General features: G+C 52.0%; 2 protein-coding genes across 9 annotated transcripts in view; one reads left to right on the top strand and one right to left on the bottom strand.

Annotated features, from left to right (window-relative positions):
* Positions 1-233: 233 nt before the first annotated feature.
* Positions 234-12209, top strand: KHK (ketohexokinase). Of its 5 annotated transcripts, none has more exons than XM_067007928.1 (8): positions 234-894; positions 4854-4970; positions 7292-7426; positions 9255-9327; positions 10055-10201; positions 11447-11535; positions 11767-11830; positions 11926-12209. In XM_067007928.1, exons 1-8 carry the CDS (start codon positions 803-805, stop codon positions 11947-11949), a joined length of 741 nt encoding a protein of 246 aa, XP_066864029.1. In that variant the 5' UTR covers positions 234-802; the 3' UTR covers positions 11950-12209. The 5 variants fall into 5 exon arrangements, with proteins under 5 accessions (XP_066864029.1, XP_058936025.1, XP_066864026.1 ...); XM_059080042.2 differs by lacking the exon at positions 7292-7426 and adding an exon at positions 6969-7103 and having other exon boundaries at positions 11673-11830; XM_067007925.1 differs by having other exon boundaries at positions 235-894; positions 11673-11830.
* CGREF1 (cell growth regulator with EF-hand domain 1) overlaps positions 11106-25663 on the bottom strand; it is a 17516-nt gene continuing 2958 nt past the window's right edge. Inside the window, exons 1-7 of one of the 4 annotated variants that reach the window (XM_067007931.1) lie at positions 24816-25023; positions 23797-23954; positions 15778-15913; positions 14635-14700; positions 14477-14547; positions 14207-14337; positions 13045-14010 (exon numbers count right to left, since the gene is read on the bottom strand). In XM_067007931.1, coding sequence (XP_066864032.1) covers positions 13564-14010; positions 14207-14337; positions 14477-14547; positions 14635-14700; positions 15778-15845 — 783 coding nt within the window. In that variant the 5' untranslated portion in view covers positions 15846-15913; positions 23797-23954; positions 24816-25023 and the 3' untranslated portion in view covers positions 13045-13563. Of the gene's footprint in view, positions 14011-14206; positions 14338-14476; positions 14548-14634; positions 14701-15777; positions 15914-23796; positions 23955-24815; positions 25024-25663 lie in introns of those variants that run through there. The other 3 variants (XM_067007930.1, XM_059080044.2, XM_059080047.2) reach the window with 3 other exon arrangements.

Genomic DNA, 25663 nt, shown 5'->3' with positions numbered 1-25663 from the left:
ACCGGACGCGCGGGCGAGAAGTGCGCCCGGGGCTTGGAGCCCTAGCCGGGCCCCACTACGGGTCGCGCCTTTTCCGCCGGCGTCCGCCAGAGGGCGCGGGGAGCCGAGACCACGGCGCCGCGAGCCGAGACCACGGCGCCGCTGGGCGGTGTCTCCCGTCACGTGACCTCCGCCTCTCATCTTGCGTGCCCCAGCTGCTCAGCGGCGGAGGCGAGGCCTCGAGCTGGGATTGGCTGGGCCTCGGGGGCGGGGCGGGACAGCAGGGACTGCGTGAGCCGCGGCTCTGGATGCCGGGGTCCGGGCCGCAGCTGCGAGGCCAGACTCAACCCGTGGGCCTAGGGTCTGGAGAGGGAGCCGCGGGTGCAGGAGAGGGCGGGACAAGGGATGCTCTTCTGCTGCCCTTTCTCTTGGCATTCATGAGGTTGCCTAGCTGCGCTTTAGAGAGATTTGTATTAGCTCGGAGTCCGTCTGACAATTGAGGAAACTGAGGGCGAGAATTTGAAGGCGTAGCCATCTCCTGGGCCACGCCACCTGCTAAGGGGAGGCCGGGAACCAAGACCGCGGGGTCTGCACTCCCAGGCCTGCTGGGGTCGATGCGCGTGGGGAGCAAGAGCCCGGCTCCGTCCCCTGTACCCCACTGCACCCCTCGCCGCTGCGGGAGGCTCCTTGGAGGAGGAGCTCGGGACACGGAGGAGGAGCCAGGGCAGACTCTGGGAGCTGGGACACGATCCTCCGGGATAAGAGGCAGAGCCCGGGAGGAACCCCGTCAGCCGAGCGGGCAGAAAGCTCCGGGAGCAGCATCATGGAAGAGAAACAGATTCTGTGCGTGGGGCTAGTGGTGCTGGACATCATCAGTGTGATGGACAAATACCCGGAGGAGGACACGGACAGCAGGTAGGGGCGCCCGGGTCCCTCGGAGACCCTAGGGGCCGCTGCAGCCTCGCGTTGTACCAGGCGGCCAAGACTAAAGGGCTGTGGAGCGGGGATGGGGGTGGGGGGTGGGGGTGGGGGTGGGGGTGGGGGGCCCGGGGAAAGAATTGAGGCCTTTAGTAGTAAGATCCAGGCTTTGGATAGCATTGTGTTCTTCAGTTCCCATTTCAACCCTGGGACCGTGTCAGACATCATTATCCCCATTTTACAGAGTAGGCTAAGCAAGTAAAGACCCTGAGAGACGCAGTCATTTATCCGCGGGCACACAGCTAGGAAGGTGCAGAACCAGTTTTTTAACGAGAACTGTGCACTCGCCTATCACCACATTTACTTCTAATTTATTTACCACATATATATCTCATCTGTGTCTTTAAAAAATTTTTTTTGAGGTAGCTCACAATAAGAAGTCTGTGCAGTTAGACAGTTCAAGAACTTTCAAAACCATGGTGTTTGAGCTTCACTGTAGCTCAGGGCTTGCTGGCGCGTCAGGCAAATTTGGAGATGCTGTGAGTTATGGGTAGAGCTGGTTCATGAGCCACACAGACTTTTACCTGGTGCCGAATTCCAGAAGTTTACCAGAAGTCCTGTTTACAATACTCAGTGAACAACATAGTGGAAGAGACCCTTCTTGGTTGTCTGATAGTAGTTGAAAAGTAATTTGTTGGTTCCCGTATTTACTCTTTTTTTTTTTTTTTTGCGGTACGTGGGCCTCTCACTGCCACGGCCTCTCCCGTTGTGGAGCGCAGGCTCCGGACGCGCAGGCCCAGCGGCCATGGCTCACGGGCCCAGCCGCTCCGCGGCATGTGGGATCTTCCCGGACCGGGGCACGAACCCGTGTTCCCTGCATCAACAGGAGGACTCTCAACCACTGCGCCACTAGCGAAGCCCCAAAAGAGGTTTTACTCTCCCCTAAGAGGACCAGGAATCCTTAGAGAAATGGCTTGTTCCAAGATGGAGGCAGGTGAAGTGCAAGTTGAGCCTGGAGCATCTTTTTACACCAGAAAGTAAGGAACTTCTCCAAGAATGTTAGGGATGTGTCATAAAAGACATAGGAACCAGCTGAAAGGGGCTCCCAATGGCCAATACTGGGACAGTCTGAGCTTCCAAATAAATGATAGTAATGTATTATAGCCCATTGAAAAAAATAATCTGTGAGTTTATACTGATCTAAAGAGCTAAATGAAAAATAACTGGAGGGGAATGATAGGGTTAATGATGGTGTTAGGAGAAAAAAGTGGTCCTCAAACCGCGTCCCCTGCATCGGCAGGCGGGCCCTCAACCACTGCGCCACCAGGGAAGCCCCGATATTTACTCTTGATCACCCTTACCCGGTGATCCCAAGCCACTTCTGTGTGGTGGAATCCGTGGCTGTCTCTTGGTGCAGTCTAGTGCTCAGAATACGGACAAGAACTGCTTCTTGGCCCTCACTTGTCTCAGCCAAGAACTGGATAAACGGCGAGTTCAAGATTGAACTCGGGAAAGACACTACAGCCACCGCAGCCAGGAGGCTCGCTGAGGGGAGAGCCCCCGGCATCCTTCAGGCTGTGGGTCCACACGGCACTGTCACAGGCATTGTTACATAGTTTCCTCACGGCAGCCCATGGGAAGCGTGTCAGGATCAGTCACATCTTCTCTTTAGAGATGAGGAAGCTAAGGACTTGGAGAAATTAGACAGTCTCTGTAAGGGGCCACGTCGTTGACGGGTGGCAGAGAGCGGCGGTCGCAACTCAGGCTGGTGCTCCAGCCTCCGCCCTCTCTGGCGCCCCCTGTTCCTTTGCGGCTGCCCGTCTCATGGAGTCGACCCTTTGCTTTGGGCTGCTTTGTTTGCCAGAGGTGACAGCCCCTGGCGAAAGGTGCGGGGACAGGGGAGGCGAGGCACAAGGGTATGCTGCTGTGTGGACCTAGCCCGCCTACCGAGGTCAAGCCAGCCCCAGGACTTGGTGCCCAGTGAGGAGTCAAGTTAACTTTCCGGAGAACAGTGCAAATTCTGGAGCTCCAGTTTCTCCAAGAACTGTGGAGGACCTCCAGAGGACCCAGAGGACTTGATCTGCTAGAGCTGAGTCCCAGTGCCTTTGAGCTTACTCACGTTGGGAGGCTAGGACAAGAGTCTGCTAGTTCCGCCCTGATGGGAGCTGGTTGCGACGGGGTGCGCTAAGCGAGGTGCCTCTCCGAAGACACCCTCCGTGCTCCCTGCGCTTTAGGGAGAATCTCCCCCCTCCTCCAGACCCATGGCTGTGCTCCTCTGTGGGTCAGTTCGGTTGTCCACGGGGCCTCTCTCCTGTGCTCCCATCCCACCCAGCCCAGCTCCCGGACTCTGTTGTGCCTCCCCGATGGGCAAACCTGAGTGGGGACACAGTCCTTCCCAGCATCTGAGCCCCACCTTTCCCAGGCTCTCTCCATAGGCAGCCTAGGACTCTCAGCAGCTGCCACCTGGAACTCGGCCAGACCCCTGAGGAATGGCCCTGCCTCCCAGAGTCCTGGCGGAGGAGGACCTTCCGGAAAGCATCTTCATGCTCAGCAGAGCATTTCTGCACAGAAAGTTGGGTGTCACTATAACTTTGAAGGGTTTCCACAGAGTAAAACTGTACACCCTTTCTCTGAAGCCACATCAAGCTGCGACCCAACTACTTTGCATTCAGAAATACAGAGCACTTGCAGTGCTTTGGCGTCAGGAAACCCGGGTTCTGGTATCAGCTTTGTCATTGACTGTTGTTGTGACCTTGAGCAAGTCCAGTCCCTCCAGGCTTCTCCTCTCTTCTCTGCATGAAAATTTCTCTAAAGCTCATAGCTTGAGAAATGTTTGACCTTTTGCGGATTAGTATCCTTCTTTCTAATGAGATCGTGGTCCCCTTTTCCCAAGGCTGAAGGGAACTTCAAGGTTAAGCTTTGTGTACAAATATACCCTAGCCTAAAAATTCTACTTCATTCATTTCTCTTAATTAGTAGTTCTTCGGTACTTGTTCCCCTTATCGTAAGCTGCCACCGTTATTATTATCCTTTTTGGAACTGGAAGAATAGAAATAACAGCCTGTACTGTTACCTCACAGTATTATTGGAGTGCAAGTGAGAAATCATTCAAGTGCTTTGACTATGTATGCATGAGTTATCATTTTTGTTGTTGACGATGACAATGTAGCCCTTCAGGTGTATCTTGACTTAGTTTCCTTTTGTTAGATTTTCAGTAAAGATGGAGAAACAAAAAAAGGAAAAAAAAAAAAGGTAACTATGCACTGTGATGGATGTGTTAACTAACCTTATTGTAGTAATCACTTCACAAAATGTATGCATATCAAAATCATCACGTTGTACACCTTCAGCTTTCAGAATGTTATATGTCAATTACATCTCAATAAAGCTGAAAAAAAAAGGAGAAACAAAGATGGAGAAAAACTGGCCTTCACTCGGTGATCTTTTTAACTTTTGTCATCATAAAAGTTACCACACAACCTTCTTAAATGATCACAATGTCCGTCCGGGTTTGCTTCCTGTCTTAATTATTTTTATCTGAGTTATTACTGAAGTGGTCTCTCCTAAAAGAGGAGCAGCAGGAGATTTGCCACCTTTGGAAAGAGGCAGCCCTCAAGGAGGAGGAGGTTTGGTGGGGGGGGGGGTGTCACTGTAACAGAGGAGGAAGTAACCCAAAGTCAGTGGGACCCTCAAATTGTGATGGGCCCGAGTGAGTGCTTTCCTGATGTCATAAGAATAGGTGCAAGATAGACATTAATCACTGTGAACTTGAATTTAGCCTGGGCTGGGGAATAGCTGAGCCTCTTCCCTTTGCTGAGCCTAAGTAAGGCTGGCCTGGATGCTTTCTGAGGGGAATCGCCTGGCTTTTACATCCTGTGGGCCCTACTCAGGGCTCAGCCCTGCTTATCCCAGCCCCAGCCTGCTGGATCTGCAGGGACCCTCCTTGTGTTTTGCAGGTGCTTGTCCCAGAGATGGCAGCGTGGAGGCAACGCATCCAATTCCTGCACTGTCCTCTCCCTGCTTGGAGCCCCCTGTGCCTTCATGGGCTCGCTGGCCCCAGGCCACGCTGCCGAGTAAGTGGAGGGAGCAGGGGAGGGTGGCCCACAGGGTGAGGGGAGAAGAAGGAAGCTTGGCCCTGGGTGGGCGGTCTCTGAGAAATGGTTTGTGGCCACCAGAAATGGGTGGGGCGTGGGGAGTGGAGTTCCAGCATCCCAGACCCTCCCCGGTATGGCTTACCTGCTGCTCAGTTGCTAATGCTGCTCCTGTTAAAGCTTTCATTTTCACAGCCTATTTCCTTGGCCAGTCCCTGGAGCCTGCTTCGGCTTCCCACCTTTTCCTTCCTTGTTTCCAACAGACTCTCTGCGGTGGATGTGACTTTGCCCTTCTCAAGTCCCTAATCCTGCCTGTGCTTGTGGCAGAAGGCAGTTAGGGACATGCTGTACCTGCCCTCTCTCGGGGATGTCCTGCATCCACGGTCCCAGGGTCCAGGCCTGCAGTTTCTTTCCCAGCTGAGGGGGCAGGGCCAGTGATTGTGTCCCCGTTGTTCACTGAAGCAGCGAGAGCTCCCTGCCCAAGGACACCCCGATGCCACGTGCTAAAGCTGGGTCCAGACCCATGCCTCCCAGCTCATGGGCTAGGAGGCTGCAGCCCGTAGTGGCCCACAAACTTCCTCTATGTTGGCCGCTGCAGGGACCCGAGAGCCCTTTGACCCCTGGCACTGCCGACTCAGCAAGCACTTATCAGGCGGTGAGGCCCACTTTGCCCACTGTGGGCACAGGGGCAGGCTGCCAGGTTGCTGGCCTGTAAAGTACAGCCCTTTGAGCCCTGGTTTGAGAGGAGTTGCTGCCAGAGCCCAGCCCCAGGCCGCAGCCAGATTCCCTTCCTTATGAACTGGCATGAAGCAAATACTGGGGCGAGAGCCTGCCCTGTGATGTGGGACAGAGGGACCCGGAGCCGACAGCTGCTCACGCGTCAGCGCTCTTCAGCAGCTGCCTTCCCTCCCAGCTAGAGGAAGACCGTGTCTCTTGCTTTGGGGTGGTGGGGGCCCACCTTTGTGTGGCAGTCATGTCGATAGCTGGGCCATTCCAGATTCTCCCCATGTGTTCAGCAAACACCGAATGAGCACCTACCGTGTGCCTGGCACTGTGGGTACAAAAAGTTATCTGGCAAAAACCAAATCATATTCTCCATGCTGTGGGAAAGCTACTATTGAAAGGATCCTTGAGACGTAAGACAAGGGATGATGCCCCGACGTGGTACCTCTATACAGATCCGTATTGTCCAGCCTTGGTGTTGCCGAAAGGGAGGTTCAGCCGTAGTGAGAAAGGCCAGGATGGTTGCCAGCTCCTGGTGAGAGGACACTGCATTTCCAAAGAGCTGGGAGGGGTGGGTGGCCTCCTTGTTCTGCTGGTACAGTCCTCCTGAGGGGCCACCCCCTGGCTCACTCTGATTGGAGGGGATTCTGAGCGAGTCCTGCACCCGGTGCATACTGAGGGGCCTCGGGCACTGAGAGGGCTGGCCACCGTGCAAGGAGAGGGCACCGAGAGGCCCGCCGAGGCAGCACCACTTCTGGCTGCGCATCGTGGAGGCAGGTGTAGAAGGAGAGGAATCATGTTAGGACTGGAAGGACTTCAGAGAGAGGAATAAGCAAGCAGAGGGCACCTGGGGGACAAAGTATCACCTTGGTAATTATTAATACTGCCTGGGCCTTGCAGGATGCGGGCCACAGTGCCCTCGCCTGCTTGGTTCAAACAGGGTGCATGTTCTAGGTCCCAAATCTACCCCATCTAGCTTTATGAACGTGAGCAAATCCTTTCCAGCTTGAGTCAGATTGAAGGACAGGGTCAGGGTCGGAGTTCGCTTCAGTCAGGACGTAAAAGAACGTCCCTTAGGGTTTTTCTCACTAAGCTCCAGCCATGCTCTCCTGCCTCCACACAGCCTGTGACAGTGACTCCCGGTCCCATCCTAGCCCCTCTGCTTGCACCCCAGGGTCCCCGGTGGCCCTGCCACCTACCCTCCAGCCCCCAAACCCCCGTCGAACTGCGCCTCCCCGGGTTACTCCGCCCTGGCAGTTTTGTCCTGGACGACTTTCGCCGCTATTCCGTGGACCTGCGCTACACGGTCTTTCAGACCACGGGCTCCGTCCCCATTTCCACAGTCATCAGCAGCGAGGCCAGTGGTAGCCGCACCATCCTACATGCCTACAGGTTTGTACATCTGTCTGCGCCCTGCCAGCTGCCGCCGCCATTGCCGTCACTCAGCTCCCAGAGCAGGACCCTTCTCTCCGAGACCCGCGTGCTCCGGCACCGCTCCCCACCCCGCGGGAGGTCCAGGCCCCTGGTAGCCTCTAATCTGTGTCTCCTTGCCCTTCCCTTGGCTCGGGCTCCACCCCAAGCTTCCTGGTGGCTGACTTCAGGCAGCGGGGCGTGGACGTGTCTCAGGTGGCCTGGCAGAGTAGCGGGGAAGCCCCATGCTCTTGCTGCATCGTCAACAGCTCCAATGGCTCCCGTACCATTGTGCTCTACGACACGTAAGGCCCCCTGGCCTGCCCTGCCACAGCCCGCCAATTAGCTCCCTCATTGCCACGTGGGCGGCCCGCTTGCCCGCCCCCTGTGGCCTCTCTCTTTGCGCCAGAAATTGTCCCTATGCCAAACTGTTCAGTGATTTCGGAATTGTTCTCAATTAGGGGAGAAGTGAGGTGGGAAGGGGTGGGCTTTGCTCTGCCTGGCGACTTGGCCTTGGTCAACACCAAGGATGGGCGGGCAGGCCTGTGCAGACTGTAATTTACGATGTGATTCCTCCATAATCAGCCAATCAGCAGCCTGGGTGTGAGTACGGGGAAATTGTTCTGAGGACAGAGGGATGGGAGATGTGATTCAAACCATCTTGGGACCTGAAGGGGGCCCGCTGGGGTTTCCAGGGTCAGCCCCAGAGTTGCCAGTCTGCAGCATGGCACCAGGAGCTGAGGTTTGGGTGTTCAGAAGAGATGAGCGACCCCAAAGATCCCAGCAGAATGAAGCCACAGACCAAATGCCACACACCACTCGCAGCCATTGCTGAAGGAGCGAAGGGGAACACTGGCTCAGCAGAACAGGGCCATCTGATGTGTTGCTAACCTGGGGCAGGGCAGGGGAATCCCTTTAGGGTCCCAGGCTTCCAGGGAGAGACCCCTTCTCATCTCTCCCAGATTCCCCCCTGAAAAATCTCAGAGGTTTAGTTTACTGAGAACCTAGTGTGTGCCAAGTACTCTGTTAGGGCAGAGATGGCCCAAGCCCAACTGCCCTGGGGTTCTGACTGTCCCTGCAGGAGGGGCAGTCATCCTGGAACAAGATTTATAACCAGTGGCCCTGGGCTCTTTGTGTCCCAGTGAATGAGTGGGTAGGCATACGTGCTAGACACGAACTTCCCATTGGGCAACCCTAGTCATCTGCCCATTAAGCAACAATCTGTAGCAACTTTGATCAGGGACACAACATGGGTATTGACGGGAAGGGAGGGAGAGGAGCTCCAAGGAGATATGTTTATTGCCCACTGGCCTCGGTCCAGGCATATCCACACACATTATCTCCTGCTGCAGCAGGCCTGCAAGGCTAGGGGTTCGGTCCTATTTACCAAAGGGGAAGCACCTCAGAAAGGCCACCGTCACCCAGCTAGTTAAATCGAAGGAGGATTTGGCACAGAACATGGAGGGGAGGTCACTGGCTCTGTGTAGGTCTCTGGCCAAGGAAGGTCAAGGCGGACCGTTCCCAGGTCTCCACACCTAAGTCAGCCAAAAAGAAACATCCTCAAGCACCAACCTTGACCCCAGGATCATAACATGGAGCTGACAAACTCAGGACAGGGCTGCTGTCACCGCTGGGGTGCCTGAAGTGAGAGGACCCAGACCCGAGCTCCAGGCAGAAGGGCATGGCCTTTGTAGTTTCCCCGGGGCACTGCATGGTGGTAGCTGTGTGTGCTGCTGGCAAGAGGAATTCTGGGAATTGTAGTCCCTGGTGCTCTGAAAGCATTTGGGGAGATACGGTCTCCAAGGCACGCAGAACTGGTCCCTTGCTTGACATATGTGGTGGTTGAGTTTGCCCTTAGATAATATCACAGCCTCAAACACAGGAAGGGGCACCCTAGGAAACTGCCTCCAGCCCCCTGTCTGGATGGAGCTGAGTAGGGCAAGGAGTGGACTTGAGTTTAGCCTGAGACAGGGTCTATCCTGGAGCTAAGCCTCAGAAGCACGTGCTATAGATTCAGCTTCCTGCCATGCTGCAGGCAGCGCTAGGCATAGGGGCCCTAGCAGCCAGTTAGAGATCCTGGCCCTGGCTGACCTCACCATGCCCCTTCTCTGTCCTTTCTGTCCTGTGACTCAGGAACCTACCAGATGTGTCTGCTAAAGATTTTGAGAAGGTTGACCTGACCCGGTTCAAGTGGATCCACATTGAGGCAAGCCCTGCCCTGCCTGTGTTTTGAGGGCCTCAACCTGCCAGCCCCTCCACATGTTCGGCCTCCTTCTTGGTTTCTTTGAACCATGAAGTACCTTAGAGATCAATGAATCCAACCCCCATCACCCCCTCTCCATCCTCCTTTATGTTTTCAGGTGGAAACTAAGGCCCAGAAAGACGGGGTGATTTATTACTCAAGGTCACGCAGCAGGATGTAGGTGCCAGAAGCAGGATGCTGGCTGTAGGCAAAGTCTGGTGCTTTCTGTGTTACAGGCTGCCCCACCTCCTCTGGACTTGGCCTCTGGCAGGAGCCTGGCTGTGGGAGGCCTGACCCGTTACCTCTGGGGAGGCAGGAATGAGAGGGCCTGACCCAGCTCCCAAATAAAGGGAACTAGAATCTTCAGTCCAGGAGAAGTTTTGGAGTCTTGGTGGGAGGAAACCTTGAGAAGTCCTGAGTTCTGATCCTAGCCCTGTCATTTAATTTATTGTATGTCCTTAGGAAAGTCTCTCTTTTATTCTTTCGTCTTCTCATCTGAAACGGGAGGGCTGGTCAATAAGGTCCAGAATAGCACTAGAATTTTGAGACTTAGGATGGCGTTCCGGCCCAGCCTTCCTGGCCCCTCTCCCCACCCCCCACCCATGGTTCCAGCAGGGAGGGAAGAATGAGGCAGAATGAGACCAGCGCCCAGCTGGTCCTGAGTTGCCTGCCCTGCCCTGCTCTGCCCCAGGGCCGGAATGCATCGGAGCAGGTGAAAATGCTGCAGCGGATAGAACAGCACAACGCCAGGCAGCCTCCCGAGCAGAAGATCCGGGTGTCTGTGGAGGTGGAGAAGCCGCGAGAGGAGCTGTACCAGCTGTTTGGCTACGGAGACGTGGTAAGCATCCCCCACGCCCCCCCGCTTGCCACAGCCAGCTTAATTTGGTCCTTAAAGGGAGTCCGAGTGTCCCCTTGTCCTGCCTGTCACACTTAGGACGGCAATTTGCGGCTTGGTGATGTTGACAGGTGGGGGCAAAGCAAAGAGGCAGACCTCTAGCTTAGGGCTCTGGTGCAGGCCTCAACAGTGGCCAAGGAGTAGGATTTCTCCACCCCAGTGGGCGCATAGGTATGAAGGCAGCCAGAGGGCTTGGTCAAGGCCAGGACAGCCAGCCTCAGGGCCAGCCTGTGTGGAAGCCTCTCCTCCCTGGGCCTCCTGTCTTTTCCTCTGTCAAATGACAGGATGGGACTGTTCTCCGAGGTGCCCTCCAATTCTGGGGTGGGAGCCACTAGGAGGTGAGGGAGGATGGGAAGGGGACATGCCCATGGCAAGTCTGGAATGTAAATGGAATCGGGATGATAATCCTAGCATCACAGTGGAAGCTCGTTGGGCCTCAACCTTGGCTGCATGTTAAATGATGTGGATGCCTGGGCCCCACCCTCATTTTTTTTTTTTTTTTAATTTGGTTGGTAGAAGTGAAGCCTGGGCTGAAGTATTTTTAAACAAAACACCCTGGTGATTCTAATATGTAGCTGGTGTTAAGGAAGCTCTATAACCCCTATCCCTTTGTTTTAAAGATGAAGAAATCAGGGGCTTCCCTGGTGGCGCAGTGGTTGAGAATCCGCCTGCCGATGCAGGGGACACGGGTTCGTGCCCCGGTCTGGGAAGATCCCACATGCCGCGGAGCGGCTGGGCCCGTGAGCCATGGCCGCTGAGCCTGTGCGTCCGGAGCCTGTGCTCCGCAATGGGAGAGGCCACAACAGTGAGGCCCACATACCACAAAAAAAAAATGAAGAAATCAGACCTAGAGGGCGTAGCTATATGCGGAAAGCCAAATAGAACAAAAGCCCTCCTGAGTGCTTTTACCCGCCAGTTGTAGATTGCACCCCAAGATGACCTCAAGACTCACTCTGGGTTTTCAATTGTGAGGAAATTCGTTGATCTTAGAATAGGCCAGGGCTTTTGTGTCACAATTTACATGGCTGTTTTCTAGCATATCCTGAGCAAGTATGAAAACCTGTTCCTGCGGGACAGCGATGCCACGTGGGGGTTTAGGTGGCCACGATGGAGGAGCAGGTTGCTGGTAGTGAGGGACAGCTGGGGTAGAGCTCAGGTGACTCTCGGCCTCTCTTCCACTGCCCACAGGTGTTTGTCAGCAAAGATGTGGCCAAGCACTTTGGGTTCCAGTCAGCGGAGGAGGCCCTGAGGGGCCTGTACGGTCGCGTGAGGAAGGGGTGAGCTAGTGGAAGCCAGGCAGTGGCCCGGGTATGGGGAGTGAGGGAGCCTGGCCTCCAGGGTCTGCCCCGGGGAGGGATAATGAGGCTGGGGGCCAGGGCTGGGCTAACACCCAGCTGAGTGGAGGGTGTCACAGGGCTACGCTGGTCTGTGCCTGGGCTGAGGAGGGTGCCGATGCCCTGGGCCCTGATGGACGGCTGCTCCACTCCGACGCTTTCCCACCGCCCCAGGTGGTGGACACTCTGGGGGCCGGAGACACCTTCAACGCGTCCGTCATCTTCCGCCTGTCCCAGGGTGAGTACCCCCCCCAGCAGCAGGCCCAGGGCCGGGGCCTGCCCTTGCCCAGAAGACCAGGCTGATCTGGGGCTGTTCACCCCTCCCCCCTCCAGGGAAGAGCATGCAGGAGGCCCTGAGCTTTGGCTGCCAGGTGGCGGGCAAGAAGTGTGGTCTGCAGGGCTTCGATGGCATCGTGTGAGTGCCCTGTGGCAGGAAGCACCGGCTCGCATCCCCACCCCCGGCCAGCATCACTGGCTGCCATCGCCCTCTCTTCTCTGGCCAGCTGGCCTCAGGCTGCCTTGCCCCCTGGGCGGATGCCGGCTGTGGGAGGGCTCCACCTGTGACCTGGCATCTCACATGGCAGAGCTGCGGGGCAAATAAATCTTCCCCAGAGCCAGCTTCCTTCTGGCAGTCTGTTTGTCTTTGATGTCTGAGCTGCTCTGGCTGGGGATTCTGGAGGCTTTGATCCTGCAGTCCTCCGCCCTTTTTTTCTCTATTCCCCCAGTTCACCTCCTGCCCAGGCCCAGAGGAAGGGCCACCCAGACCAGAGCAGCAGGAAGTGCCCCAGGCTGGCCACCAGCTGTGCCCTTGCTGGGGTCCCAGCTCAGGGTAGAGGGCCAGACTTCCAGCCTTTCCGGCGGGGGAGGAGACTTAACCCCTTGCACCCCAGGGAACCCTCCAGATAACCACAAGCCACGAGAAAAGATCCTCCGGGCCCCAGCTCTGTCACAAGACTCCAGTGGCCACAAGAGTGTCCACATGGCTGAGCCAGCGTGACAGGCCAGCAGGCAGGGAGCCTATTCTGGTTTGGCGGAGGCTCTGCAGCCCAAAAATATCTCCCCAGTGACTGACCCCAGCCTGACCGCCCCACCCTTGGAGCCGCCTGTAGTTAAGGCGGTGCCTGAGCCACAAATGTGACCCAGAATACAAAGCATTGCTCTCCCTGGGGGAGACCTGGTCTGAGGACATATGGGAATTGGCGAATTTCCACATGGGAGTTGGGGCAGGAGGGGTGAGGCCGTAGAATGTGATAAAAGGTATGGGCTTTAGGCTCAGACAGGCCTGAATTCAAATCTGCCACTTAATTAGCTCTGGGATCATGAGTACGTTACTGAACTCCATCTTCCCCAATTTCCTCATCTGTCAAATGGTGCTAATTCTGCCTGGTCATAGAATTATTGTGAGGATAAAATCACAATATGTAAAACGCCCAGCATGATGGCCAGTGTGTACTAGGTTCTCAATAAATGGTCATTATTAATATTTTCAGGGGTGGGGAGCAGATACAGGATGATGGAGAAGATCTACCCTGAACTGCAGGAGGGCGTTCTAGTGGTTAGGCCCCAGGGAAAGGCTGAGCTCCCTTCCCCGGCTTGTCTGCAGCTGGCTGTGGCCTAGTGCTGTACTCTGCTGTGTCTCAGCACCATCTGGGAACACTGGGTAAACTGAATTCCTGCCCTCCCAAGAGGACTGCCCAGTCCCGACCCCCTGCAGCCTGAGGTCAGGGCAGGCTGGACCAGTGGATCGATGGCCCAGAGGGATGGGTGCATTTGGTTCTTTATTGGTTTTCTGGGCCCTAAAGCCGCCCTTCAACGTAGGGTCTCTCTGAGCTGCACAGAAAGACCTACCGCCTACTGGGGCCAGGAAGGGGGCACAGAGGTGGTTGCTGTCCTAACGTACACACCCTACCCTTTGGGGCTTAACGTTCTGGCACTGAGACTCCTAGGGATGCAATCCTGTATCCTCAAGGTTTATATCTCATCATTCTCCAGCTGAATAGCATGGACCTCAAGCTCACTTGGGGTTTTCTTAGACTCCAGTGTTTCCCTTGGAAGCTCTTCTGCTCTCTCTCCAGTGTCCCTGGCTTCTACCTGTCCCCCAACCTCCCCTCCAGGGCCAGGGGCTTCTCTTGCAGCCTCTGCCTGTCCCCCAGCCTCCTGTACAGGTTCCAAGGACTCCCTTCTGGCCTCCACCTGTCCCCCAGCTTCTTCTCTGGGACCTGGGGCTTCATGTGCTTCTTGTCTTGATGGGCTTTTAGCCCCCAGAGGCTGCCTCCCAACATCCTGTGGCTCTGGGGGCTCTTTGAGATCTGTGTGCCTCGGGGCCTCTCCGGGAAAGTTGACGAGCTCTGCAGGGGTCATGAGCCCATCCCCATTCAGGTCCTGGGTCTCCAGCACCTCATCCACTACCAGGATCACCTGTGGAAGGGTCTATAGTGACTGGAGATGCTCCCAGGAACCCTGACCTTCCCAACACCCCCCTGCATCCCTGCCATGCAGGCTTTGAGCCCTCCTTTCACAGGGGATTCACCAAAAGAGTCATGATGAAAAAAACCAAAGCCCCAGGGAGCTGGGTCTCCTTCTGGGAGAAGGGCCCCCGTCCAGCAGGGCTTACCGGGTTGGTGGTGGGACAGTCAGAAGCAGAAGCTCCAGGGGCCAGAGTTGCTGCCAACATGGACAACAGCTCCAGGCCATCCAGCTGGCCGCTCTGGTCATAGTCGTGGAGAGCAAAGAGGTAGAGGAGAACTAAGGAAGAGAGGCTGGATGAGAAGAGGCATCAGGGGACAGGGGGATCAGGCAGGAGTCGCGGGATGGCCTGAGGTCAGTCCCGGCTCTGGCTGCCCTGAGCCTCCCGTCCACTGGCCCCACCAGCCCGGCCCCTCACCCTGCTCCCGGCTCATGTGCTCCGGCTCCTCTTCCATCCTCTCTAGTCCCTTTAGGTAGTTCTGCAGAAGTCTGGCAGAAAAGCGGAAAATCAGTCCACGAGAGGCCAGTCTGCAGCCCCAGGCCTGGCCCTCGGGCGCCCCACCCAAGCCTACTCACTGAAGTTGCTCCTGGCCTGGCTGGAAGGGGTTGCGTAGAGGTGGCTGCTGCACTTCAGGGTCCAGCCTGGAGGAGGGAGGGAAGCACCGGCCTTGCAAAGAGCCTCCTCTGAGGGCCCAGCCTCACAGCCTTCCATCCCCAAGCTCTTGGTAGAGTTCTCCCCCCAGACCCAAAGGGAGCTGCCTCTCCAGGTCCCCAAAAACCTTGTGGGGAGGAGGCCATTGTGGCCTCCTCAGAAGCAGAACCTTACTCCCCAGACTCTGCCTTTGCAGATTCCTAGCTTAGATGGTAAGTGAAAATCCCAGTGAAACATCTGGTTTGGTGGAGGCCAGAGGAAGCCGCACCTGGTAGACACAAGTTGGAGACCCAAGAAACCAGCATAGTGGGCAGCAGGACAACATGCATCATGGCAACCCTTCCTCTGTGATGCTGGGAGCCGAGGGACAGGTCTCTGGCTGAGCCCGGTGGCACTGCCCAGTTTTATACAGACCCGATTTGCTCCACGACACAAGGAGGACTCTTTTTTACCCCAAGTTGAGGGCATCTATGTTGGTTTTGTAGTTTCGATCTGCTCAGGGGCTTTTTGTCAGTCTTTAAAGCTCAAGATTTGCTCGCAGTTCCGGACAGGGATCCCTGTTTGCCCAAGTCAATCCAGATGTGTGATGCCAGAGAGCTGGCAGGAGCTGTTACAGCAACTTTGGTCACTGCTGCCAGCCCCTGCTGCTGTGGCTGTATCCGTCCCCCGACCCCACCCAGCATACCCACTGCATAATATTAATACACAAAACCTCAAGGAAGATATTCAAATAAAATAGAAGTGATATGCTAATGATCTCTATTTCTTTGGAGCTTCCACTATAAGTTCTTGATAAGAGGACTGCAGCCCCTTCCCAAGCTCATAGCCTCACATCTCGTTGGAAAATGAGCTCCCGGTTTCCAAGTGAGTCCAGCAAACGTGTCGATGCCCACTTTGCAGAGGGCACTCTAACAGGCACAAGGCAGAAGCTGAGGTGGTGGGGATGATACAGAAGTCAGGGAGCATACACCCAGTCTTCCGCTTCCCAGAGGGGCCCACAGCATACCTCCGATTCTCCAGAGACGGCCCTGCTCCCAGCCCAGGGCCCTGCCCTCTGAGTCCGTTACCTTGCGGTGCCGTCCTTGGGAGCAGCCTGCCTCAGGGGCAGTAGCAGCAGCAGCACTAACATTCTCATCGTCACAGGTCACATCCCCCCGTAGCTTGAAGCAGGAGACAGTGTTGGGGGTCACAGGGAAGCGGTGTCTGCCACAGAGGGGGCGATCGGTGGGTTAGACAGGAGCGCCTCTCTCCCTGCCTCTCCCTGCCACCCAGGTGACAGGACTCCTGTGCAGGGAGGAGCCACACACGGACATCAGGAGCTTTGCTCAAAATAAATCTTATTCCGGATCCAGCATGTAAAGCGCATAACGCAGACCTGTGCTGGGGGAAGCTGTGCTGCGGGCAGGAGCGTCCCACTCCTCTTGCCCCCAGGTGCTCGGAGAAGTGCAGTTTAAGCACATATGATGTAGTTCAGTCCACTCATTTTACGAGTGGAAACTAGTTCAGAGAGGATAAGAAAAAGGCCAGATTAGAAGTGCAGAGAGTCACAAAAAGACCAAGCCTTAAACAGGGAGGGAAACAGATTGTTGGCTTGTATCTATTAAAAACTCACTGAAGAACAAATCAAAAAAGACTAGACTCCTTGAAACAGGTCTACACTCAGGTAGGGCTTGAAAACACAACAAATCAGGGTCAATCCAACAGTGGTCCCAAGAATTGCTATTTATTAAACACAGGAAAACCAGATCCCAATAGAAAGGAAAAAAACAAAAACTTTCCTTTAGACTACAGTTGTGGAGGCCCATTGGCAGCACATCACTTGATTAAATGAAAATAGTCAAATAGAGTATCTATCAACGCGCAGAGCATGAAGCTTTCCAATTAGTCCCAGGATTGGGTACATACCATGTGAGTTTCTGAGGAAGCGGAAGCCCTCCAGAGCTGAGGCCCGAGACCTCACACTCATCTTTAGGAAGACAAATCATCAGGTGCTTGATGGTCTAGAGCAGAGGATCAGGAACCCTCTGAAATGGTACCCTACATTTTGGCTGGCATTGAATTTTCCTGGAGAAAGGTGCATAGCTTTCAGCAGATTCTCAAAGAGTTCCATGACCCTGATAAGGTTCAGAACCACTGCAAGGGAGGACACCAGCTTCCTAAGAGCTCTTCCTAGAGGCAGTGAGCAACCGGCCAACAGGTAGATACATGTGTAGCTGTGCAAATAGAGCTGCCTTGAGGAAGAAGCAGCACAACGTGGAAGTCCACAAGAAGGTGAAGCTCCCCAGAGTCATAGAAACTGTCTCGGTTTTTCTAGACATACATTGGCCCCAACAGATATAGTGAGTCTACGTAGTTTGCAGACTAAGACCTGCCGCAGCCAAAAAAAAAAAAAAAAAGCATCATGGAGGAGATAATAGGGGGAAAAAAAGAAACTAAAAATTAATTAAACAGACAAATAGAAAGCATAAAATAAGAAAGTAAAATTAGATCCAAATATATCAGTAATCGTAATAAATTGTATAAACTCATCAGTTAATAAATAGAGATTATCAAAAGGTGGGCTTCCCTGGTGGCACAGTTGGTTGAGAGTCCGCCTGCCGATGCAGGGGGCACGGGTTCGTGCCCCGGTCCGGGAGGATCCCACATGCCGTGGAGCGTCTGGGACCGTGAGCCATGGCCGCTGAGCCTGCGCGTCTGGAGCCTGTGCTACGCAGCAAGAGAGGCCGCGGCAGTGAGAGGCCCGCGTACCGGGAAAAAAAAAAAAAAAAGGTACATAAAACAACATACAAGTTACATGCAATTTTCAAGAGATTAACCTAAAAAGTAAAGTCACAGAAAACAAAACGGTGTTAGAAGGATATATAAAGCAATACTAGAGGAAAGAAAGCTGGCATAGTTTTATTGACATTTGAATAAATAGAATTTAAGGTGAAAAGCATTATTATAGATAAAAAAGTAGCATGACAAAATGCACAAAAGTTTAATCCTCTAGGAAGATATAATGATTCTGAACCTGTATGTACCAAATAACATAGCCTCAAAACACCTAAAACGAAAACTGGCATAACACTATCACCTGTTAGAATGACCAGAAATCCAGAACATTGACAATACCAAATGCTGACAAGGATGTTGAGCAGCCAGAACTCTCATTCATTGATGGTGGGAGAGCAAAATGGTACAGTCGCTTTCGAAGACACTTAGGTGATTTCATTCCAGACTAAACATGTTCTTACCATACAATCCACCAATTAAACTCCTTGGTATTTACCCAAAGGAGCAGAAAACTCATGTCCACACAAAAACCTGCATGCAGATGTTTACAGCAGCTTTATTCATAATTGCCAAAATTTGGGAGCAACCAAGATACCCTTCTATAGGTGTATGGATAAAGAAATTGTGGTACATCCAGACAAAGAATATTATTCAGTGCTAAAAAGGAATGAACTATTCAGCCATGAAAAGACACGGAAGAATCTTAAATGCATATTACTAAGTGAAAGAAGCCAATCTGGAAAGGCTACACACTGTATGATTCCAATTGTATGACATTCTGGAAAAAGCAAAACTATGGAGACAGTAAAAAGATCAGTGGTTGCCAGGGACTGGGCGTGAAAGGGATGAATAGGTGAAGCACAGAGGATTTTCAGGGCAGTGAAAATACTCTATATGATATTATAATGATAGATACGTGTCATTATAGATTTGTTCAAACCCAAACAACACCAAGAGTGAACCCTAAGGTAAACTATGGACTTTGGATGATTACGATGTGTCAGTATAGGTTCATCAGTTCATCGTGTACCCCTCTGGTGGGGCACATTGATAATGGATGAGGCTGTGCACGTGTGGGGCAGGAGGTATATGGGAGGCCTCTCAGTTTTGCTGTGAACCTAAAACTATTCTAAAACAAATAAATTCTTTTAAAAAAACTGGCATAAACACAACTAGGAAAATCAAATCTGCCATTATGGTGGGAGAATTTAACATACCTCATATAGTATTTGAAAGATTAAGCAGACTAAAAATTAGTAAGAATGTAGACGATTGAATAAAATATTTTCTAAGCCTGAGCTAATGAACAAATAGAGAACCCAACTCCAGTCACTTAACAAATACATTTTCTTCTCAACACATGTGGAATATTTATAAAAACTGACAAGCAATAGGCCAAAGAATATGGCTCAGCAAATATTAAGAATCAGTCTCATACTGTTATATGACTAAATGCAATTTATTAGGAATCAATAACAAAAATGATGTAAAAATCTCATTTATATAAAAAATTTTAAATGTACACTTACATATGGGTCAAAGAAGGATATCATAATGGAAATTGTTGAATACTGAGAATTGTATAATACTGGGAAAACATACATCAAAACAAGGTATGTAGCTAAAGCAGTATTAAAGGGGATGTGGACTGGGGAATTCCCTCATGGTCAAGTCGTTAGGACTTGGCGCTTTCACAGCCCAGGGCCCAGGTTCAATCCCTGGTCACGGAACTAAGATCCCACAAGCCAGGACTTCCCTGGTGGCATAGTGGTTAAGAATCTGCCTGCCAATGCAGGGGACACGGGTGAGAGCCCTGGTCCGGGAAGATCCCACATGCTGCGGAGCAACTAAGCCCGTGCACCACAACTACTAAGCCTGAGCTCTAGAGCCTGCAAGCCACAACTACTGAGCCCACACACTGAAACTAGTGAGCCCACGTGCCACAACTACTGAGCCCATGTGCTGCAACTACTGAAGCCCATGCGCCTAGAGCCCATGTTCCGCAACAGGAGAAGACACCGCAGTGAGAAGCCCTCACAACACAACAAAGAGTAGCCCCCCACTCGCCACAACTAGAGAAAGCCCACACGCAACAACGAAAACCCAATGCAGTCAAAAATAGATAATAAATAAATTAAAATTTTTTTTAAAAAGAGAGAAAAGATAAAACATTTTTTTAAAGAAAAAATCCCACAAGGTGTGTGGTGCGGGGGTGGGGGGAATATGTATATACACATATATATACACATATATATACATATATAGGGGAATTGGGTTGACTTAAAAACTTATATTAGAAGAAAGGCCAAAAGTTAATGAGTTAAGCTTCCAACTCAAGAAGTTAGTAAAAGAGAATAAACTTAAAGAAACCAAAAGAAATGAATAATAAAAGATAGAAGAAATTTAAAATATAATAGAGAGCAGCAATAAAGTCAAACAACAGTGTTTCTTTAAAAGAACTAATGAACTACAAAACCCCTGACAATTTTCATTAAGAACAAAGAGAAAAGGCACAAATAAACAATATTAGGAATTAAAAGGGGACATAACTACAGGAATAGAAGAAATTTGCAAACTTAGCAGATATAGCCATTTTCCCAGAAAAACTTAACAGTAAAACTGACATCAAAATAAATAGTAACTTTTAATAGTCCTATAACCACTGAAGAAATTGAATCAGTGTGTATTAACCTATATTGTTTGAGGAACTATAGCCGTGAACTATTTCTGGAGAGTAATCTGCAAATGTGTATTAACTGCCATAAAACCCCTACCCAACAATATCATCCTGGGGATTATGTAAGGAAAAACACAAACGGAAAAGAAATTATAAAGATATTTATAGCTGTGCTATTAATATTAGTCAAAGAACTGTAAACAACTGTAACATTTAGGCAATGGTTAAGCAAATCATATTTTGTGACAGAGCCATTAAAAATGATAAATATTTCATGGGACTTCCCTGGTGGTCCAATGGGTAAGACTTTGAGCTCCCAATGAAGGGGGCCTAGGTTCTATCCCTGGTTGGGGAACTAGATTCCGCATGCATGCCTTAACTAGGAGTCCGCATGCCGCAACTAAGAGTCTGCATGCTGCAACTAAGGAGCCCGCATGCTGCAACTAAAAGATTCCCTCATGTTGCAACTAAAGATCCCGCATGCCACAATGAAGATCCCGTGTGCCGCAACTAAGAGCCGGCGCAGCCAAAATAAATAAATTAATAATTTTTAAAAAAATGATAAATATTTCAAATTCATGTTTCAAAGGAAAAAACTGACAGATTTGAGCATATCAAAAGTTTAAACTTCTGTATTATGAAAGACACCATGAATCAAGTTCAAGAAGACAAGTGATGGAGGACTGGAGGGAACAGGCGGCTTCAAGGCTATTTGGATTTTCAGCAGGGTGGAGTTCACCACCCCCACCCCCAGCAGAGGCTTGGAGACAGAAATCTCCATAGAGACCCCACGGAGACTGAGTGGAAATCCAAGAACAGCAGAGTTATGTGTCTAACCCACGAGGATTAGAGAGAAGGCCCTGCCCACAGTGTTCTTGGCGGTTAGGAAGCAATGGCTTAGAGAAGGTCTAGGCAAGTGGACAGGAGGGCTGCCTCACCCAGTTCTTGGTATCCAGCGTGCTGCTGGTTTAAAGAGAGGGGTCTGAGGGCTCCAGGCTCTAAGGTGGAAGGAGGGGCATGAAATGTCTGAGAGGGCCAGGTGGCCAGAAGAGGCCAAAAGGAGAAGGCCAGAAGATATAGACCCTGGACTGGATGCCGCAGAGGACATCATGGGAAGCACCAGTCCAAGTCAAGACCTTGAGTGACAAGGACCAGGAAGGCAAGTGTAAATATAAGTTTATAGAGTAAGGGCAAATGGTACTCATTTCTTTAATATTTATTGAGCACCTATATGTGAGGCACTATTTTATAAGTAAGATGATAATATTAGGTAAAATTACCTATTATTTTTCCTCCTTAAAGCTTACATATTTGTGTAAGTAGGAAATGATACAAATGTTAAAGCAATGATGAAGAGAAAAACAGAAACACAGAATTGCTAAGGAGTAGGTGGCATAGCCCAAAGTTTAAGGGTATGGGCCCTGATCTCTGGCTGCCTAAGTTCAAATCCAGGTTCTGCAACTCACTAGCTGTGCGCCTCCTGTGTTTCAGAACCTCGGTCTGTTAACATGAGGTTGATGAGAGCACCTCTCCGGGTGTGGTGAGGATTAAATGAGACAAGACGTGTAAAGCGCAGTGCCTGGTTATACAATAAGGCATTTTCCTTCCAGAAGTTTTTCTGGATTGCTCTGTAGTAGCTTCACACCATCCTGGTCTCCCCACCTGGATACCCTCAGATCGCTTTCTCCTCCCATCTGCTAACTGCCGGCACCTAGTCTAACAGGAGGCACAGGAGTAATTTAAATCCCTCAGAGCTGTCAAAACCAGGCTTAATGTGTTATCATCACTAGGAGTTGCCTTTTAAAAAAGGACATTTGGAAACAACAAAGAATGACTCTGGTGGTAGCGGTTCAGGGATAAAGGGGAAACACCTATCGGATCCCACTAATCCAGTCACTCATTAGGCCAACTGTGCTGGTTTGAAAAACATCTACCAATTCTTTCTTGTGGGAAGCAGCTGGAGTTAAATTTGCCTTTCCTTGTATATGATCTGGACTTAGCGACTCACTTCAAATGAATAGCAGAAATGACGCCATGTGACCTCTAAGTCTGAGTCATAAAAGGCAACACGGCTTATGCCTGTTTCTGATTCTCTCTCTCCCTCTCTTGACATGCAGAATGCTTCTCTGGAGCTCTGAACCACCAAGGAAGAAGTTTGCCACGCTGAAAAGACCATGTGGAGAGAGCACATAGGGATAAGGATGCTTGAGGAGCCCCAGTTGCTCTAGCCTCTAGCTGCTCACTTCCCCACCCAAGGGCCAGGCAGGTGAGAGAGCAAACCTGTAGATCATTCTAAGCCCCAGCCTTCAAGCTGCCCCAGCCAACACTGATGGAGCAGAATTGAGCTTGCCTTCTCAGCCCTACCCAGAATGTACAGTCATAGGCAAAGTCAATGTTATTGTTTTCAGCCACTGAGCTTTGAGGTGATTTGTCAAGTTGTCATAATGATTAGAACTGCCTTCTTGGCAGTCACACAGGGCCCTGCTCTCAAAAGGGCCCTGGGCTTAGTCTAATGCTCTGCTGTCTCTGTCTTGAAATTCTTAATCTTATTTTTGCACTGAGCCCTGAAAAGTAAGACCTGGTCCTGAACCCTGCCCACATGAATTACTCTTACTCTCCTCCTCTTGGTCCTATGTCATGTGTGCAACTATTCAGCTTGTGCAGTGGACAGAGGACAGAGCTATGGAACCAGCCAGACCTAGGTTCAAATCTCAGCTCCGCCACAGACTGTCCCCGTGACCTCCGGTAGGTTAATTACCCTCACTAAACTTATCTGCATAATGGAGATAATAATAGTACTTACGTCACAGAGTTACAGTGAATACTAAGTGGATAATGAATTACTCATTGCACAAGGAGTCTCTTATTCTTGTCCCTGCCTCTGCTATCTTCTCGATTTAAAGAACCCTCCATACACAGAGTACTCTTCCTTTGCTGGAACTCTACTGCTCCAAAACCTTCAATGGCTCCCTATTTCTATTACAGTCCAGAGTCTTCGTCTGGACATTTAAGGCCTTCTACAATCAGATATCAAGTTACCATTTTAGACTCATCCTCCAGTGCTCCATTATACTAACACTGCTTCAAACAGAGGGGTTACTGGCGTCTGCGGAAATACTTTTCATTTTCACTTTGCGGTGCTTTTGCCCAAGCTGTTGCACCCTTTACCTGGAACATCCTGCACCCTCCTGACAACCTTAGCACTCTCGTTGCAGCCCACTTCAGAAACAAATAATTGCATGTGGACTTTTAGTGTCATCTCAGTAATATTCTCCTAAGTCATGCTTCCAAACATGACACTTTTAGTACAGGTAACTCACCTCTATTATTTAAAGGAAGTCAGGCTAAGGCACCTCAAGTAATGTGTAATGAGGTTGGTGTAATGTGATTTCTTCACACTTTCACATTTCTAATTACAGTATTTACAAAAGCTTTTATAAGCAACAGAAATAGAGCAGCTATTGAACAACTGCCTGTCAAATAAAAACGTTCCTAATCATTTTCTATAACGTGCATAAACATAATTTACCCTAATGACCACAGAAAAGCCACCACAACTGCTAGAGTTGTGATATAATTCAGTAAAGTTATTCACATCACACACTCACACACACACACACACACACACACTCACAATGATCCTCTAGCCTCTGATTTCTTCAAGCCTTTGCACCAGTGCATGGGAGGAGAGCCTGGCCTTGGAGGTAGACCTCTGATCAAATCCAGCCTCTCACAGTACTAACGGTGTGATCTCAGCAGGTGTCTTCGTGTCTCTGAGCTCTGGGACCTTTACTTTAAAAAATGAGGATAGTGGTATCTATCTTGTAGGGGCTTGGGGAGGATGCAACGGAACAATGTAGGTTGAGTGCATGGTAGTGAGTAGATGCTCCCTGAGTATTTCAGACACTCTGGGATGCGGCAGGGCCTTTTCTCTTGCTTGACTTCCCATCCAGTGCAAAACTGCTTGCACAGCATGCCTGTCAGTGGCCATCAGCCTCCACTGGACTTTCCAGGACAGGAGCCTACCACCCACAGGGCACGCATTCCATTTCTGCCTAATTCGAACTGTCGGAAGTAATTCTGAGCTCAATCCTCTCCCTTAACTTATCTCTCCAGGGCCGCCTGTGACTCCCAGCACCTCCCACCCTCGGGCGCAAGAGAAGAGGCACTGGCTATACAGACAAATGGGTCCCACACCTGAGAGCTGGGCTCCTCCTGCCACTTCTAGCTGGGTGATAACCTCGGCCCCTCCCCGGTCCCCCTTCTCCTCCGCTGTCAAATGAGGATGAAACTCCTGCCAGCCTCCCGTCCCCCCGGGACTGTGAAGAGCAACGAATGAGACACCGGAGGGAAAAGCCCTTGGGGGACTGTGAACCCCACCTCATCACAGCGAGGGAGCTCAGGCCTCGCTTTCCAGGCCCTCCCTCTACGTGCTCTCAGGGGTAACCTCGGATAGGCGCCCAGAGGCGAGAGCCAGCGGTCCGGCGCCGTCCAAGCCGCAGGGGATGCGGAGGGACTGCGCCTTCAGCCTCCGACGTGGCCAGGAGACCGCCCCTGCCCGCGGTCCCTACCCGCGGCGCCCAGTATTCCCGGCTGCCCGCGGCGGGGTCCCCGGCCCCCAACCCGCCAGCCCCGGGCGGGGCTCGCACCCACCTGCGGCGGCGCGACGCGGGCCGGGTCCGGCTGGGTCGTCGCTCGAGTCTGTGCGCCGCCGCGGCCGCCGCGCCTCGGCTCCCGCCGCCCGGCCCTCCCCCGGGCCGCTCCACGTGGCTGCTTCACGTAGCCGCTCCACGTAGCCCTCCCGGCTGCGGCCGCCGCCCTGGCCCGGGCAGAGTCCGGAGCGCCAGCGCCGTGGCCTGGGTCTCCGCCCCGCCTGGCCCGCAGACCCCGGCCCTCGGCGGCCGGCACCCGGCAAGGGAGAGCGTGTGCGTGTGTGACAGGCACAGACAACTAGAGAGAGAGAGGCAGAGACAGATGATGAAGCTGGTGCGTAATGAGAAGCCCGTTTAACTGGGGCGCACTCCCTGCTGGGACCCAGATGTGTGTGACAAGACAGAATGTGACTTACTGTTAGCCTGTGTGATTGTGACTGGTGTGTGTGGCTGTGTGGATGAGAGACCTGTGACACGGTAGGGGGTGTTTCGTGTGGCTGTGTATCCAGCATGGCAGTACTTGAGAGAGTGTGGCCAATGTGTGACTGTCCGGGTGTGTGACCGTACAGGATGTGAGTGCTGTGTCTGTCAGGGTATCTGGCTGAACTCTTCCTGAGTTGTGATGCTCAAGTGACACCCGTGACTGTCGGTTTCCGGTGAAGGTATCATTGTGTGACTGTGACTGCACATCACTGAGAAGTGGCTCCATATGAGCCATGGTGTGGGGGGGGGGGCCTGGGAAAGTATCAGCTTCAGGGTGACAGTGGCAGTTGTTTGCCAGCACAGTGTTGCAGTGTGTGGCTACAGCTTTGTGGTCAAAATGCAGTGTCACCAGTTTTCTCAGAGCAG

This window comes from Kogia breviceps, chromosome 11 (assembly GCF_026419965.1).
Source record: "Kogia breviceps isolate mKogBre1 chromosome 11, mKogBre1 haplotype 1, whole genome shotgun sequence".
In the NCBI taxonomy this organism is placed as follows: Eukaryota; Metazoa; Chordata; class Mammalia; order Artiodactyla; family Physeteridae; genus Kogia; species Kogia breviceps.
This window is presented reverse-complemented; position numbering and strand designations above follow the sequence as displayed.